This window comes from Gymnogyps californianus, chromosome Z (assembly GCF_018139145.2).
Source record: "Gymnogyps californianus isolate 813 chromosome Z, ASM1813914v2, whole genome shotgun sequence".
NCBI lineage: Eukaryota > Metazoa > Chordata > Aves > Accipitriformes > Cathartidae > Gymnogyps > Gymnogyps californianus.
The window spans coordinates 46,556,453-46,574,025 of NC_059500.1; the positions used below are offsets into that span (position 1 = coordinate 46,556,453).

Genomic DNA, 17,573 nt, shown 5'->3' on the forward strand with positions numbered 1-17,573 from the left:
TTATATAAATAACCAAATCTAGTGCATTTTACAGTACATTTCCTTAAGCAAACTAGATGGAATGCTTTTTAATAACCATAGAGCCATTTGATGATTTTTATACTTGCCATTTGAAGACAGTTTGGATATAGATTGATATAGAATTACTTGAAGTACTGCATATAAATTAAACATTAAAAAGGTAGATACAGCCAGACTAAGCAGCTCAAGTATAATCTTTGGTTATGCAGTTACTGCCTCAAGGACACTCCATCCATTTCATATCATATGTCCTCCTTTTGAAAGATGATCAGTGGGTTCAAGTAACATTTCAGCACACAGGAAATTGCATAATTTATAGACGTTTAGAAATGAAAAACAGAAAACTGGTTTTCATAAATTAAATCTCCCTCTCTTTTTTCCTTCTCTCCTCTTACAGATTGGAACACTGAAGGATTACTACCACTTCTACCATAGTAAAACAATTAAAAGGTCAGTTCTCTCAAGTAGAGGTACCCACAGCTTCATTTCAATGGAACCAAAGGTAAGAAAATCCACATATGTGTCTGAGGCAAAAGCCTTTGCATTTTTTATATGAAATATCGTACCAGAGGACATTCACCTGAATGGCATATAACATTACAAGAACTGACACACTATCTGTTCGCTAAGGTTCTGCTTCTCATTAAAACAAAGCGAAGACAATACCATGCTATTAAGTATGTGCTATTCTTGGAACATAAGGTCCAACATTATTCATGGAGGAGTACAGGAATTTTGTTAATGCAGTAATCACTGTGCTGTGCTTCTCTGCAAAACCACATGTGTAACATTCATGTCTGCAGATCTTCTGTAAATCAACCAGCTTTCAGAATGAAGATGAGCAATGTGGGATGGTGCAACGTTCAGAGGAAAGTTTCTCTTGCTTTTTTCTGGTCTTGTTCTGGCCTTGGTGTATGAGGGATTAAAATAAGAATGCTCTTTTCTGTGGTCCTTTTGGTAGTTCCTACTGATCTTAATTTTAAGTTCTGTTTGAAAAATGGTGTCATACCTTTGGAGTATATACTATAATAGGTAAGTGTCAACGTAATTTAATTACTGATTTATAGTTAAGTATAATATTGTCTTGTGTCTGTACCCAAGACATGCTTTTGTTTTAATCCTTTAATTTCAGTGGTTAGGAGCTTCATCACTGACTGTAGAATTGCATTTTCTCTGGTTTTCTTTTAGAAAGGAAGTTTGGAGAAGATCCCATTAGCTTTTTTATGCTGTTCATGCAACCCACTCTCACCAACAAACCCCCAAGTCCCTGGTGTTTTCAGTGGTGATAAAAGAGTCAAGCTTTTTTAAGTCCTTGGACGATGACTGTTGTTTATGAAGGATTTGTCAGGTTTTACTTGACAAATAATTTATGAGAAGTAAAAGTTATCAGTAGAAGACAGTTTAAATACTGTAGATGTACAGTGTACAAGTTGAGCATCATACAGGAATACTTCGGCAGTCTGCAAAGCCGTATTTGGGGCTGAAGTTCCTCTTGAGGATGGGACAAGACTAGGGAAGTGCACACAAAGCATGTTCACCCCTGTGTTGATAGGGCTGAACTGCTTAACCCTTTAAGAGCACCAGCAGCTCTGCTGAGCAGCGTGTTTTGGGAATTAGTATGAAAATGATCAGGGCTCAAATCTCTGTTCCCACAAGTGCTGAGACCCACCATTCAAACAACGAGCACTGCACTTAGAATAGGCGATACTGCAAAAGGAAAGGAAAGTGTTCACATCTGCGTCAGTCCACGCTCTTTCCCGTGGGCACAGAGGTGGAGTGATTTACACACAAATGCGCAAGTTCACATATATGTACCACCATAAACTTTGGTGTTACACTCAGCTTCCAGATACCCCTTCTGCACCTCTGGCAGCCAGCCCAGACTACTGTGGCCAGAATCATGAGAGACTCTTAAGGCAGAGCACAGCAGAAAATCACAGCCATCATCTGTTTTCCAGCGCTTTCCATGTTACACCATTTAGGTCTTGTCCCCAGTCTGTGCTGCTGCTGGTACAGAATTTCTGAATTTCTGAATCATGTTAAATATCACTTTAACATTGAGAAGCTCTAGTGAGGGTTGTGCAAGGTACTCAACCCTGTTAATGATTCTGTACCCAAAGAGAAGCCGACAGTCTAATACCTAGATCTGGCAAAAGTGTTTGTGATTGACTTTGTGACTACTCCACTAAACCTGGGCTTGGGAATTCTTGTGTGGTTGCAGACGTGTCAATATACGGACATATATTTGTAGAATAAAGGCCAGTTTGTCCTCAGTGTGTATAACATTTAATGATTATTAAAGCAGACTGGAAATTTAGTTGTATTATATAAGCTGGACCTTTGAAAAACAAAAGGTTTAATCTTAAATAAGGCACATTGCATGGCTGTGAGAATTTTAAAGGACCAGTACTATATGCTACTATATTTATGAGTGTGACTCTATCTAATGCCAATATTTGCAGCAGATTAGATGGCATGTGTATTTGTGAACAAAGGAACACTGAGGTTTGTTTACTTTCCAAATAATTTAACGGTAGTTTACTTAATGCTTAAAATCCTCTCTGTGTAACATGCACACACAATTAACTTGATCTGTGCTTGCTTCAGATGTGGATCACTAATTTGCTCCTTTATGAAGTTCTAAATGATGGAATTTTTATTGAGTGGTAATTCATTATGTAAATAACCTGCATATAATGGAGGAACCATTATGAAATCTGGTTTCTAAACTACTTGTGTGGATAGTGTTTGATTTCACTGTGTGAATGCACAGGGAAAGATATATAGGTAATATAAAATCTTGCTATTGTGGATTTCAATTAATGAATTGCTTTGAAGATCTTTGGCTTGATTTTTTTCTTCTGGAAAAGCCTCTTGACACTGTTATAAACAATATGAATAGATCCAACAGGGAACATAAACTGAAGACGTGGATTACACATTTTGACAATTTTCTCACCATTAACCAAACATTACTCTGTATTTAGATGCAAAGATAAAGGATATACAGCATAACACAGTTTTGTCCATTATCATCCACATCCTTGCCTAGCAATGCTACGTGTTGTCATTTAGAGATGAAATGGATTAAGTAGTTTTAGAAAGAGATGCCCAAATGAGCCTTTAATGTCCCTAACATAGATTGTCATGTAGAAAATTTGAAACATAGCTTTATCCACAGCATCTTTTCTAGGCCTATGTATAGTTAAGTGGTGTTTCCTATGTGTTGATAGAAAAACAAAGAAGTGAGAGAAGTTTGTGGATTCAAAGCAGAGATTAGTATTATGCATCAAAGCTAAGCGTTGAATGAAATCTGTTACAGAGGTTTCCGGTCTGTCCAGCTGATGTGCTGCTTGTGGTTGGCCTTTGGCAGGGGTCAATGAAAGCACCATACCATGAATAGAGAGCCTTTTTTAGCTCCATAGAGTTTGCTCAGCAAAGTTATTTTGGTGACGCTACAATGCATGAAACAATGGGAGCAGGAGCGAAAAGGAAGTGGGAAGATGGACAGAATCAGTCCATAGCTGCAAGGCATCATGAAGCTCTAATTCAACTACTAAATAGTTGAGTTTATTGCTGGTAGGCCCTCTATTGAAATCAGACTATTACAGCACTTCCAGGGGTGGGAGTAAAGAGCTGTGATGCACCTCTGGTTTTGCTGCAGTGGTGAAATGAAGAGTCACAAAGTGGAAAAAATTGCAAAGAATGATTGCAACCTCAGTCTGTAAGTCAGACTTTACATCAATACAAAGTGTAAGGAAAATCAGGTGGAGCTTTTCTGTCACTGAAGAGATTGCAGTTCCAATGAAATGTCAGAGTTGAAGCGCCTACGCATGACAATAATACATAGGAGTTAAATGGACAGTATAGATGAGAAAGCTGTCTTTTTATACTGAACTGTTATGTGAGATGAAGAGTTTGTAGTGAAGGGCTGTGATAATGAAATTTGTGACTCATATGGTGAAAAATATCCCACAGAATCAAGTAGCATAAATGACAAAGCAATAATCCTAGAAGAACACAATTCTTAAGGTAATAAAAGGCAGCTTTAAGATTGATAATATATTCAGATTGATGTACATATGAACTAAAGTTTGTTCCATTTTGCTTATGAGGTCCTCAGTGCTTCGCATCACAATGGAGATCTGAAAAAGATATGTGACCCACAGCAATGCTCAAAAATGTAAAATTAATAATTCATATTCCTGTGAAGTGCCACATTTACTAACAGGGAAAACATTTTACAGCATTAGTGTTTGTTTATCAATCTCAACTAAGATGACTTCCCATCTTTTTTTAATTCTAATTAATTTCAGGTAGGTTTATTTGGGGTTTGAACTCCTGGTTGATGGGTCAAGTTCACTCATCTTTTAGAAATGGAGAGATTTCCAGTCTCATTTCCACTGAAATAAGAAGTAAAGCTACCTAATTTCAGCAAGACACCCTGCTTGAGCAGGATTTTGCAGAAGTGTCATGCCTTTGTCACCTCTGCTCCAGGATCAGAATACCTGGGGAAACATTACTCCAGACATTTACATTTTACCCAGCCTGACCTAACCACACACAGAGCAGATCTGTATGACCTGGTGATAAAAAAAAGTTAGTGCCATGTGGGGGGAATTCTTACCTTTGCCGTAACAAGCTGAACAGCACTGGTGGTAGCAGCATGTAAAATGCTGGCAAGCACATCTTTGATGAGACAACACCAAATGATCTGGGCTGCCTTCAGAGAATAGGAAAGTAATGCCAGAATCCTGTCCTTATTACTGGTAGGACATTGTGGATGTTCATGAGAGGGCAGAGGGGAGCAGAACTGTAGCAGCCACGAGTAAATGTTTCATCATGTTGCTATGTAGTTACACCAGTTCATACTGCTAAATAATATCCTGGGTTGGTAAGGGAGATAGCTGTCTAAAGAGTAGGGGAAAAGATGGATTTCACCACCAGGTGATGGTCTTGCTTTGGCAAGGAGTATGCCACTACTTGTGGAGCGTGCCTTTGGGAAACATACATTCGATCACTCTGGATCGGACTGTTCATTGCAAATAGAGAGGAGGGTTAAAATTTTCAGTGCTAAGAAGATCGTCATCAAGTTGTGTTTTCGAATTATTTATGAATTTAAATGTTGCAAGATTGTATTATGAGGTTGAGTAAGGAGAAAATAAAGCTTCGAACAATTTGAATTTAATGTAGGGGGCACAAAATTCAGCAGGAATGAAGAATGTCTTTACAGTACTAAAACCCCAGGCTTTTAAAAGCCAGCATTGTGGACTTAGAGCTTAGAGAAATTCAGATGAGAATGTTGTTATGGGTAAGGTTGTGTTTCATATTGGCAATGCTAAGTGTTAAGTTGTTAAACCTCATTAGTGAACAAAAAGATTTTGTTAGCCAAATAGAATAACACAGCAGTTAAACACTGGGACCAGGTGAGTTACTGATGTCTGCCTGGGTAGCCATAATCTGTACAAGCAGTCAGAGGACAAAGAATCAATACTACTCTACTTGGTTGCAAAATAATAGGAACTGTCATGCTGTTTCCCATGTTCAGAGTTTGACTGGAGGTTGAAGTTAGTTATTAAGTAATGCAATATTTACCACTGTGGAGCCTTTATTTAATTGCCTCAAAAAGCTTTTACACGCGCAATCCTTCTGTCTTTAGCTTAGTCAAAATCAAGAATCAGACTTGCTATTTCCAAGGAGCCTGTTGCTGGGTGAGTTAGAACATGAACTGAATCACAATGTGTGAGAGGGCATAGCAACATCTCCCTTTAGCACCTGCCTCCAGAGTATTAAAAAGTTTCGTGTAAACATGAGCAAATAGTCCTACAACTTGGATCTTTTTTCAGGGCTTTTTGAGATATGAAGTTGCTGTTCACTGGCAAAGAACTGCATTAGATCCTGCTGTAATTAGTATTGTTCTAACCACTCGTCGTGTTGTTACAAAGTTTGCACAAGTTGGTTGGTATTTTGTTTGCTTAATGGTGATTGAAATCTGTACTTACAGGGGTGCCTAGTATATTAGTTTTAGGTTAAACTACATTCTTCATCAGCAAAAATCCCTGGGAAGTCTGTGTTGCTTCGGCAGGAATCAAGAATAATTTTACCGTGCTGAGGCTGCATCAGACTTATTTTCATTTGGTATGGACTAGACTGCAGTTCACAATACACCTAGACCTAGAGGAAAACCACAGTGATAAATCCTAGTGAGTAGAGCAATAATGGAGTGGAATTGCAGCCACGTTTTGTAGCAGGTTTCTCCCTTGTCTGCACCAACGCAATACCTGAAACGCTTGAGAAGGTAGGGTGAAACAACTAATCGTTCTGAGGAACAGCAACCTAAAATTTAGTGTTCCTTTTCGGCACGTGGAACAGTGTGTTCGGTCTGTGGATCATACAAAACCAGCTCAAAGCTGAACCTTGGGTGACGGGAACTTGAAGTTGAAAAGCTTAATCCAGAGCATGTTCAGACAGTATCATGTGAATATACATGGCCTTCCCCTTGTACTATACTGGCCAAATCCAGGGCTGCTGTAACGGGAGATAACAGTTCTTCAGTCAGCAAATTTTGTTATATAACGGTAGTTTATCTTCATTTATCTACAATAGGTAGAAATATTTAATGAAGTTAATTGTAACACTAATGGGACTGAGGTTTATTTGTGAAGAATAAAAGCTTTGTTAATGTCTAGTTCTGTTACTATACTAATGAGATAGCTGACTTTTCTATTAGTACTTAAAGAAACCCTTGTAAAATAATCACTGAAGCTTCCTAGTGGAATTACCTTTTGATGTTTTCTGCTAAAAGCAGAAAAATGTCCAGTAGGAATTCAGTATAATAGAATTCTAGGAAAGAAAAATGTCCACTGTCAGGGAATATGGAAGTGTTTCTTGAAATAAATTATTGTGTTTGATTACCTACACTTACATTTCTGTTTCATCATGATTATCCCAGTTGTTAGCACCTGCCTCAAAGGGTTTTTGTCCCCTCAATATCACTAATTTCATGTGCATTAAAAAGAAATATTAGATTTCAGAACATTCCAATTTTCTCGTTGCCAAGTCATTTTACAGAACTCCTTGGTAATGACAATCTCTCTGTTAACTTTTGGGCAAGAATTGGAGATTAGTCGAGAGGTTTCAACTGGTTCACTTCCTAATTAGTGTAGCAAATGATTTGAGGAATGAAAAAAACATTATTCAGCAGGATTGCATTCTCTTGCTATTTTCATATCATTATTTTCTTAATCTGGTAATGAGATGGGCAGGGAAATTGAAAGACCACAGGATAGCAAGGAGTTGGGTCAAGATTTTGACCAGTAGTATGCTGTGAAAAACTTCAGTGCCCCACCCTTTTTATCAAGTTATCACAACATCACAGAAGCCCAGTGTCAGACCAGCTGTCAAATATCCCATTCCAGCACTCAGCAGTTTATAGGGATTGTGGTAGAGCTGCTATTATGGTCTCTGGACTTCATGGTCAATGAGAAAGGTGCTGGCTGACTCTAAAGAGGCGGGCAAGGACTCAGCCGTCTCTCAGAGAAGTAGCTAAAATCTTCTGAGACAAGAATATTCAAAATGAGGCAGATTTCATCGGCCTTTTGAGTCTGATGTATTTGAAGGCTTCTGGTTTTGGAGAGGCAAAAGCAAAAGACCCTACATATATGCAGTGGCCTGGGGCTTTGCAAGGGACTCAATCAAAAGGAAAAAAAAACAAAAAAGAAGTAACTCATTCTGAATTTTGCAGAGTAACATGTGTCTTGAACAGAATACGTCTTAAAGACTTCAGAAAATTAGCTGGATTGTAGCTGGATTTTAGCTTAGAGCTGTTTAAAAACATGGGGGATTTTTCTTTTGAGAAATCATGTTCTTTGACCTCTCTGCACTTGGTGAACCTGGGGCCTGTGCCAGTGGGACTCCTTGGCTTTTGCTTCATAGTGTATGTTCTGCTGTTAAAATACGTTCTCTGTCCAGTAAATGTGTCGAGCAGAGGTTAGGATTAGTGGCAATATTTGTGACTGTAGTCTAGATCTTGTTACAGAAATTTGTTTAGGAACCTGCAAAAATACATAGAAATCTTAATTTGGAGTGATGGAGAGGAAAAATCCCTTCAGGGGATACCTTTGCTGTGTAAGGAACAAATATTTCTGAAAGTGAATGTTATACAGTGCTACATTCACAATTAAAGATTTAAGATTCACAATGTAACATACCTCTTAAATTTCTTGAATTTGAGGACAAATCAGGGAAAAGAGTTTTGTACGTGTTTTCCCTTCACTGTCACTAGTGGAACCTCAACAAAAAACTATATTTAGGTATCTTAAAGCCTAAATCTAACCTGTTCATATGTGATAGTGGTCACAATTTTCTTGTGCAGACAGATCTTTACTGGAGCTGCAGTGCTAATCCTAGCAGTGGACAAATTCAGAAGAATGTCTTACTAGACCTAACTGCAAATTTAACATTGGCTTTAGCATTTGACATCTTACTTTAGAAAATAAAAGTACTTAGGATATAGATAATTAGTAGTGAATGCTTGTTTTGGTTCCTACCTTATATTCTGTAGGTATTAGAACATTTCAGGATATCATAATTGCAAAGTTGACTGTACAGTAATGAAATAACAAAAACAAGGAGGAAAAAACCTCTGTCCATCCATTGCTTCATCAGAGGACACTTCAGCATCACAACCATGGAGGTAAAGGCTGGAGAAATGATTTGGGCAGCATGCAGTCCAGTATGGTGCAGCATGCTATGGGAGTCTTCAGCTGGCGATTGATTTGAGCAGGGACTAGTAGAGGTCGCAGCCACTTTTGCTGAGAGTATAAAAGGTATATGCAGCATGCTGTGTAGCTAACTTAATTAGGCATCATTAGGTTCATCTTGAGTGCCTTGAGTTATCTAAATGCTTTCTAAAATCTCTCCATTCTGGGATAAGATTTTCTCAGCACGTGTCTGTCAATTTCTAAACACGTGGCTGTTGCTTTCTTGCTTAATAGCACATCTGCCTGGTTGACTCTCACCATGCAAGCTGGGAGTGCTCACCCTCATTCAATGTGAGACTGTTAATGAGGGACATACAGTGCATATGCAGCCAGATCACACAGGCTTGTACAGCTTTATTTTGTAAGTACAAATGCTACATTAAAAAAAACAAGGAAAATCTATCTGCAGCTTAAAAAGGAAAAGGGTGTTATATTCCTCTCACAATTCAGGAACTGCTAAAGGATTTTGCTCAGCCTTAACGATGACAAAAGCACTTTAAGTAAATGTATGTGTGGGAAATTTAAACCTGTAAGATGACTATTTCATCATAGCAGTTATAAACATGTAAAAGCAGAGGGTTATAAAGGAAACCATTTGGCAATCCTTAGTCCGTGGATGCTAGTAGGTGTTAATAACATTTGAGTTTCTTTACAGTTCCAGTAAAGCAGTACATGCTCCTGTGTTTTTTAGCAGCAAAGTGGGTTTATAGGTGAAAAATGATAGGGCAACTCAATGTTTAAAAAAAAGTAAGGAGAATTAGTCCTTGCATTTCTAATCTGTGTTCTAAGAGCTTGCCAGGGAAGACAGCAGCTCTGACAGCTGCAATGGCCTTGTGTTATACTCAGTGTGCTTTTGCTGTCGTTAAAGTCAATTTGCATTGCTAGTGGCAGAGAGATGGCAAATTGCTGTTTTGGCTGCTGGGTTATAAAATTGCTGGATGTCAGAAAGAGTCAGAAGAAGAGGAAGTGGAGAGATCCTAGTTTTGAACCAGGGAAAGATGCACCATTCTGGAAGAAGCTGATCCTGCAGGGCCAAATGCCAGAATATCAGGAGAGAGAGAGAGACAGATTGAAAGAAAACACATTTTGGAAAGGAACATCTCAGAGCAGACTGTCTAGGAATGTGACAGAACAGCTTCTACACACCATTTCCTGAGGGGATCCAGCTTCATCTGAAACTGATGATATTGGTTATAGTGCAGGATATTCATAGAAAAATGGATTAAAGGTCTTCCCCACCCCCCTTGTGCATTTGGAAAACTTTCTGGCAGCGATGTATGTTCCTGATGTAATGCGTCAACATTTTTATGCATCTGTCTGCTTGCTTCTGACAGGCAAGACAATCATGTTTAGTTCTAGTGGTTGTTATCTCACTCAGCTATTCTAAATGGTGAACAGCAAGAAATCATGACACACATAGATAATTTGTCATATCTAGCATTATTAACAGGTGATTAAAGGCAGGGAGAGGGACCTGGGAAGACCTCCCTCCCCAAAACAAAGCAAAAGAATCTCCCCCCTGCCTAACTTTGTGTGTGTAACAACCTCCTTTCTTTTAGGATCATTTTAAAAAGTCAATGTCACTGGAAAGCTGCTCATTTTCCTTGGCTGATCTGTTTCACTCTAGCAGATCCTCACCATCCTGCGAGCTGCAAGTTTTAACGGCTTAGAGGAGGTGCCAAGCAGCGATGTCCTGTTCACAGCTGTGCAGCTTGAATGTGTGTGGCCTTTGTCATATGACTTTGCTCCTTCATGCTTCTGACTCCCTCCCTACCTGTGAAACAGGGACAATGCTGACAGTTGAATAAAAACTTCTGCGAATGGCAAATGCACAGCAAGTACTATGTGTTTTATTCTGTGGAATTTTATTTCTCTTGGTGTCACACAGAGTATTTTATGAATACAAACAACATTTTAGTAAAATAAAACACTCATTCTAAATCCTTTCCATATAATCCACTTAAAGCAGTCATATCCGTTGGTGTGTTGACTGTTGCTTACATAAGCTGTGTTTAACCTAGATTATTGTTTGACATTATTTTTTCCCCTTTTTTGAGGGGGAGTAAATGCTGTCACTCCTATTGATGCTTAAGTTCTAAATAAATATAAAGGCCAGAATATTGGTTTATCTTTGCTTTTGTAAAGGATCCAAATTAAAAATTTCTATTTAAGTATGTTTACCAAACTGAGACTCAATCCACTGTTTCATCAGTAGCTGTAATAACAACTTTATGTGATCATATAATAAAACCAGAATTTCTGAATTCTAAACAGTTTTCTGTTTTCCAGGGTGCTGCTAAGAAACTATTTCTCCAAAATACAGTTGCCAATAGACTCATAGTCTGTAAGACCAAAAGGAAACATTGTGGTCATCCAGTCAAACCATCTTTGACCAGATGTCATATGGCTCACCAGGATTAATTTGTAGTTGAAGCAGAGCATAGCTTTTAGAAATCTTCCAATTTTAATTAAAACACTGCCAGCAATGGAGAGTTTCCAAAAGTTTTTAAGATGTTCTATTTTTGCTTTATCTGAGGTTATCTAGCTTCAACTTCTAGCCATTTCACATTGCTGTAACTGTTTGTGAGTTTGAAGAATACTCCTCTGTAGCAGTTTGATGACCAGCATGTGTTTGGACACTGTGACCTAAATGCCCATAAACTTCCCTTTCCTCAGCTAGGAACACCTCCTAGAACCACTTCCTTGTGCATCTGTTTTTCTGTTCTTTTCATCATTTTTGGGCTTCTTTCCTGGGTCCTTGCTGTGTCAACATGCTTCTGTTGCCTTGGATGCAGGAAGCTAGCAGTGAGATTTGCAACCCTGCTCAGTGCAGATGTATGGTAAACTTGCTTGTCATTTTATGAGCCCAAGTACACTTTGATGAGGTAGTCTGAAGAAGGCATTTAGGTAATTTAATACTGTCACCTTTGTGAGAGACTGAGATTTCTTACTGTCTCTTTTGACTTTCACACTGTCCTGGCAAATAGTGGAAATGCATTCAGGTGGTTTTAAGCTGTTGTCTGGTGATAAAATATGTGTTGTTAATCCACCGGAGTCCAGTTTTGTCTTTCAGTCCCTCCTATCAGCAGGTAAAGGAACTGGACGGATGATTAGAGTTATAATTGTAGTACTAATAGGAAAGTTTATGAAAGCCGTTAGTTTTTGAAGCTCCTGAAATGTCTTCCCTGGCAAGAGCAGACATGTTCTGTAGCACATCCCAGATTCTATCAAACAAAGCTTAAGTTTGTATACTTCAGAAGATACATGTTTGCACATTTGAAGATGGTCTTGGTCAGAAGAAAAAAGGTTTTATTGGTACAGAGAGTATTCATAGCCAGTATCATATAAAGAAACACATTTATATTAGGCCATTTTAAAGTCCTTTTATCCTAACAGAAGGCAAAGTAGAAATAGCTCATAAAGATTGCTGTTGAATGACATAAACATAGATAACAGAAATTTTGGCAAAACTGTAGAGACTACACTGCAACCTCATATAAGTGGTCTGACTGGAGACCGAAAAGCTTTAGTATATACAATTGAAAAGTCTATCCCGTAAATTATAGCCGTGGAAATAATGCTCTTTATTTTCTTTTTCTCAGTTTATAATATGATGAGTGTTGTGAATTATAAGCACAGAGAAATGAATCCATAACTAAGTGACTGTTCTTGGCACATTTCTAATGTCAGAAGGTGCACAGGGACCATCCGGGAGTTGCAAAGCTGAGATGTTGCCCTTGTTTCAGCTAGGGCTTTAAAATAAATAAAAGCAGTAACCAGCAGGTTCATTAATCAAGCATCACTCCAGCTTTTATGTGGTCTGACTTGCAGAAATTGAGAGATACCGCCTCACTGGAAGCACTGTCAGCAATTCCTGAGGTGTGGGAATAGTACTTCAGTTGAAAAAACATTTGCTTTTCTTCAGCCTACTGAATGTAGGAAAAGAAACTTCAGTCCCTTTTCATTTGCCTGGGGGTTGGACTGCAATGTTTCCTCAGGCTGGCTGTATGTGTCTTTCACAGGTAGCTCTTTGCAGATTATTTCAGATGATGATGATGTTTAAGAGCTGAAGCAATCAATATTTTAGTAGCAGCAAACTTCACTGACAGCTGCAAGACTGGAGTTCAGGACAGAAACAGGTATGCTGGAGCTTGGGTCACAGGCTGAAGAAAAGAGAGATTAAGCCAGCAATGACTTATAAGGACACAGGATGTTTCCCTTTTCTGTTTTTGTTCGGGGTTTGGGGTTTTTTTTTTTTTTGCTACAGCTTGTGCCAGAGGAGACAATGCTAATGATTCCCTTCTCTTGATTTGAAGTAATAGATCAGAGACAAACATGCTGGCCATGAAAGAAATAGGAGTATTTATCAAGCTGTGCTACAGAGGCATCTGAAATGCCAAAGAAGTAGTGAAATGGGGTGGTGTAAAACATGCCACTGATACTTCCATAAAGAGCAAAACCCAATTATTCTTAATATTTCAAAACTCTAAAACTGAAGCTTGATATAAGCATTTTAGGCTCAATTCTGAATTTTAAATACCTTCTTCTAAGTATATGATATAAACAGGGTAGGTTTGGAAAAAAAAAATTGATCCTTTTCTTATGATTAGGCATATACTAAACAGTAGCGATACAGGCATAATCAAAAACACCCAAATGGGACCAACTTTTCCTGTGGTTTAAAGTACTCTGATCAGAAAACTGCTTGATTTGATACTCAGTATATGCTTTGTGACCAAATTTTTCCATGGCAGATTTATGTCAAAAATTTCCTTGTTGGCAAAGCATCATTAAGCATGAGTGCTGGAAATACACTGAATAGTAGGTGGTAGTTTCTTCCTTTGTAGAGAGCAACGATATTGTATGAGGACAATTTCAAGGGGTTTTTGGTCAGTGAAGAGACTACTCAGGAGAAGTATTTGCTTTGACAAGACCAGTATACCACTGTTGGATATTATATATCACTTAATTATGGAATACTTTTACTGTCTCACTAATTCTCAGTGGATTTGCTGAACTGCTGTGGATATCTATGGCGATAGAAGCCATGGCAAACCCTTGACTGAATCAACATCTTTGGAATTACACTGGTATTTTTGACATTTGAATTTGACCCGATGGGAGAGATTTGTCTTCCTAACAAGTCATTTAGTAAATGATTTAAGGCCATCTTAAATTAGCACATGGAGATGTCTGAAGGCCTTAAATGATTTATGACAAGAGTTGTAGGACTAGCCTAAGGAAAGAAAAAAAATCCATCAGAAATTTTTACAGGTTTTTTTAATATATATCATCATTGCTACAGTAATATAAATGTAAACCCCAAGATATTTCAACTGCCACATGTTAGACTCCAAAGCTAATTAAGTTTAGAGAACTTAAAGCTTTATCCCCTAGTGGATACTGGATTTAGCATCAGCCTTTCAGTTTATTAAGAAGATGCAATTTTAGGCCTAAGTTAGATGGAGTTGTGACATATCAGTTTGCGTTTGGAGTGATAGTAATACTAATCCTCATGGTGTGTTGAAATTCTAGGTGATTATGCTGTCCCAAGACTAGATATACTAATGTTGTATGTAATGGTGTAAGCAGAGCTTTAGGTACTGTGCCAAGCAGGCCTATCAATTAGAGGTCTTTTTTTAAATTGTGTTGCCTTGTAGCTCTTGAGTTGTTACGAGGTGAGTTGTATGACCTGTGGCTATAAATGATAAAGTACCTTGTATAAACATTAAGAGTTGCTTTTAAGCTGGTGCAGTAAAGATTTTTCCTCACTCTTCCAAGGCTGAGTTATTTTAGAAACTGAACCAGAGCATCTGAGCTGGTTAGGGCACTTCAGATCTGAGGAAGGGAAAACTCCCCAACTGGTTGAGACACGCTTTGCCTACGACAGCTGGGGCTGGTGCTGCTGGAAGCCACCAGGCAGGAGCCCCAGGCTCCCTGGAACTTGTTCTCAACTCTGCCACAAAGCTGCTGTGTGATTTTCATCCTGTAATTTTGAACTGCTGTGTGGTCTGCTGAGGTACAGCGCACAAGAGGGGAGGTTGGGCAGAGGCCATGGCCACGTTCACTCAGCAGTTGCTACAGTCGCACCTGTGAATAGAAAACCTGCCGAGACTTCCCCAAGGAGAGAAAATTTAGGTCTTTTTGCGTTTCATTGTTCCCTGCTTTTCCAGTGGGACTTGAGTCCTGGCCAGCAGCAGACACGCTGAGCTTCTCCAGAATTTCAGTGTGATGCTTGTCCTGGCCAGCAGCTCTGGCTGCTAATAACCTGCATTGGGACAGAGACTGTGCATCTCCACCACTAGACAGGCTGTCCCCTTTTCTCTTCTCAACTTATTCCTCTACAGTCTTGCTCCTAAAGCAGGAAGAAGACTTTGCTGCCACGCATAGTTGTAGGCTGATACATATTGATATTTGTGAAGAGCTCTGAGCTCTGGGGGTGGGAAGAGTGCAGAGGAAAGGCAAAGGGTGTTTCAGATATGTTAAAATGCACAGCTGTGGATCATTGTACCTCATGGGTGTGGAAGTATGGCTATAGAGCTACAATGGATTACTTGTGTGTAGCAAAGTAGGTGGAAACCACTTAATTCACATCAGGACCGAGTGGCTTTTCTGTGGCTATGAGGTGGAAAAATGTGCATTGAATTTCAGCTTTGTTCCACGGGTGAGACTGTGGTAGCTTGCCCTGCTGTTGTGCAAGATGTGTTTCTTTGGGCTTAAGTGGTAATTTCAAGCATCCTCTGTTGGCCTCTTTCCTCCTCTGCTTTTCTTTTCTCTCCCCAGCCTGTCCTAACATCTGTTTGGTTTTTTATCTTGCTTTTTTCAGAATGTGTAGCATAATTATGATAACTGCTTTGATTGTGGATTGTCATTGGCACTTGCTGAAGAAGCACTTTGTCAATCAGCAAGAATGCATCACTTAGTGCTGCTGGATTCATTGACTTTTAATCCAAGTTTAGACTGCTACAGTTTGTGAAATGGTATCTGCAATAATTTTCCATGCTCTTGACCTGTGTCAACAGCTACTTTACCCAACTGTCTTCATCTATTTTTATGGTGCAAACTGGCTGCTGCTACTGTGAGTCAGAGAATACTGAGAGGTTAGGAAAATAGCCTGGTGTTTAATTATAATTTAAAAAAACCACAAAATTTTTCTTAAGCTGAATAGTCCAACTTTTAGGGGTTCTCACTTTTGTGACTCTGCACATGGACAGCAGGAGGTTTGCCAACAGCTTTAGTCACCCCTCCTGCATTCCTGAGTAATGGCTTGGGTCTCAGTTGTTCAGTAACTAGGATATGGCCCTTGGATATTGGTATATCTTCCTATGCACTTTAATTCTAAATTTATTGACTTTTTGTTTTCATTACAATGTCAAATGCAAAAAGAGTGTGGTCAAATGATATGCTTAAGTAGAGCTTATGTCACAGAAAATTTCATGACGGGACAACTAAGGTACATGCTGGTTTTGTTAGAATCATAGAATCATAGAACGGTTTGGGTTGGAAGGGACCTTAAAGATCATCTAGTTCCAATCCTTCTGCCATGGGCAGGGACACCTGCTACTAGATCAGGTTGCTTAAAGCCCCATCCAACCTGACCTTGAACACTTCCAGGGAGGGAGCATCCACAACTTCTCTGGGCAACCTGTTCCAGTGCCTCACCACCCTCACAGTAAAGAATTTCTGCCTTATATCTGATCTAAATCTACCCTCTTTTGGTTTAAAACTGTTACCCCTCATCCTATCACTACACTCCCTGATAAAAGAGTCCCTCCTCATCTTTCCTGTAGGCCCCCTTTAAGTACTGGAAGGCTGCTATAAAGTCTCCCCAGAGCATTCTCTTCTCTAGGATAAATAACCTCAACTCTCTCAGCCTGTCCTCGTAGGAGAGGTGCTCCAGCTCCCTGATCATCTTCGTGGCCCTCCTCTGGACCCACTCAAGCAGGGCCATGTCCTTCTTACGTTGGGGGCCCCAGAACTGAACGCACTACTCCAGGTGGGTCTCATGAGAGCGGAGTAGAGGGGGAGAATCACCTCCCTCGACCTACTGGTCACGCTTCTTTTGATGCAGCCCAGGATACGGTTGGCTTTCTGGGCTGCAAATGCACATTGCCGGGTCATGTTGAGCTTTTCATCAACCAACACCCCCAAGTCCTTCTCCACAGGACTGCTCTCAGTCCACTTATTGCCCAGCCTGTATTTGTGCTTGGGATTGCCCCGACCCATGTGCAGGACCTTGCACTTGGCCTTGTTGAACTTCATGAGCTTCACACGGGCCCACCTCTCTAGCCTGTGAGGGTCCCTCTGGATGGCATCCCTTCCCTCTAGAGTAGGAACTGCAAGAACAATTTTTCTCCTGTGGCCTATTCTGGGCCAAGCACAGTCTCACATTCTGTCCCTGACAGTGCCAGTCTCACTACTGTCCTTTTCCAGCCGTGTCTATCAGAACTCATGTGTATGTGAGTGTTGAGGGTCTTTAGGCAAGTGAAGGATGAAGTGTGCCAGATGCAGCGTGAGACCGTCCCCACAGGGGGGGAGGATGCTCGCCCAGAGCAATTCCTCTGTAGACAAACTCCAAGTAAAAGTGCTGCAATGCTGTCCAGTGCCAGCTTTCCACATGAGGAGTGTTGCCTCTTTTGCTGATCCATCCTGGCTACATATAGATTCACTGCTTGCTTGGCGATACTTTCCACTTCCCCTATCTGAGTTTTCTCTCTCTTTTTCTCTTTAACCTATAGTGTTCCTGTGGCACCTGCTTTCTTGTTATCTGAGCAGGAATTTCTAATTTCT

At 39.7% G+C, this 17,573-nt stretch overlaps 1 protein-coding gene across 2 annotated transcripts in view; it reads left to right on the plus strand.

Annotated features, from left to right (window-relative positions):
• The window catches only part of PCSK5 (proprotein convertase subtilisin/kexin type 5), a 259,439-nt gene that overhangs the window by 26,003 nt on the left and 215,863 nt on the right, over nt 1-17,573 (plus strand). For both annotated transcript variants that reach the window (XM_050913017.1, XM_050913018.1), the window contains exon 2: nt 419-523. In XM_050913017.1, coding sequence (XP_050768974.1) covers nt 419-523 — 105 coding nt within the window. The remainder of the gene's footprint in view (nt 1-418; nt 524-17,573) is intronic.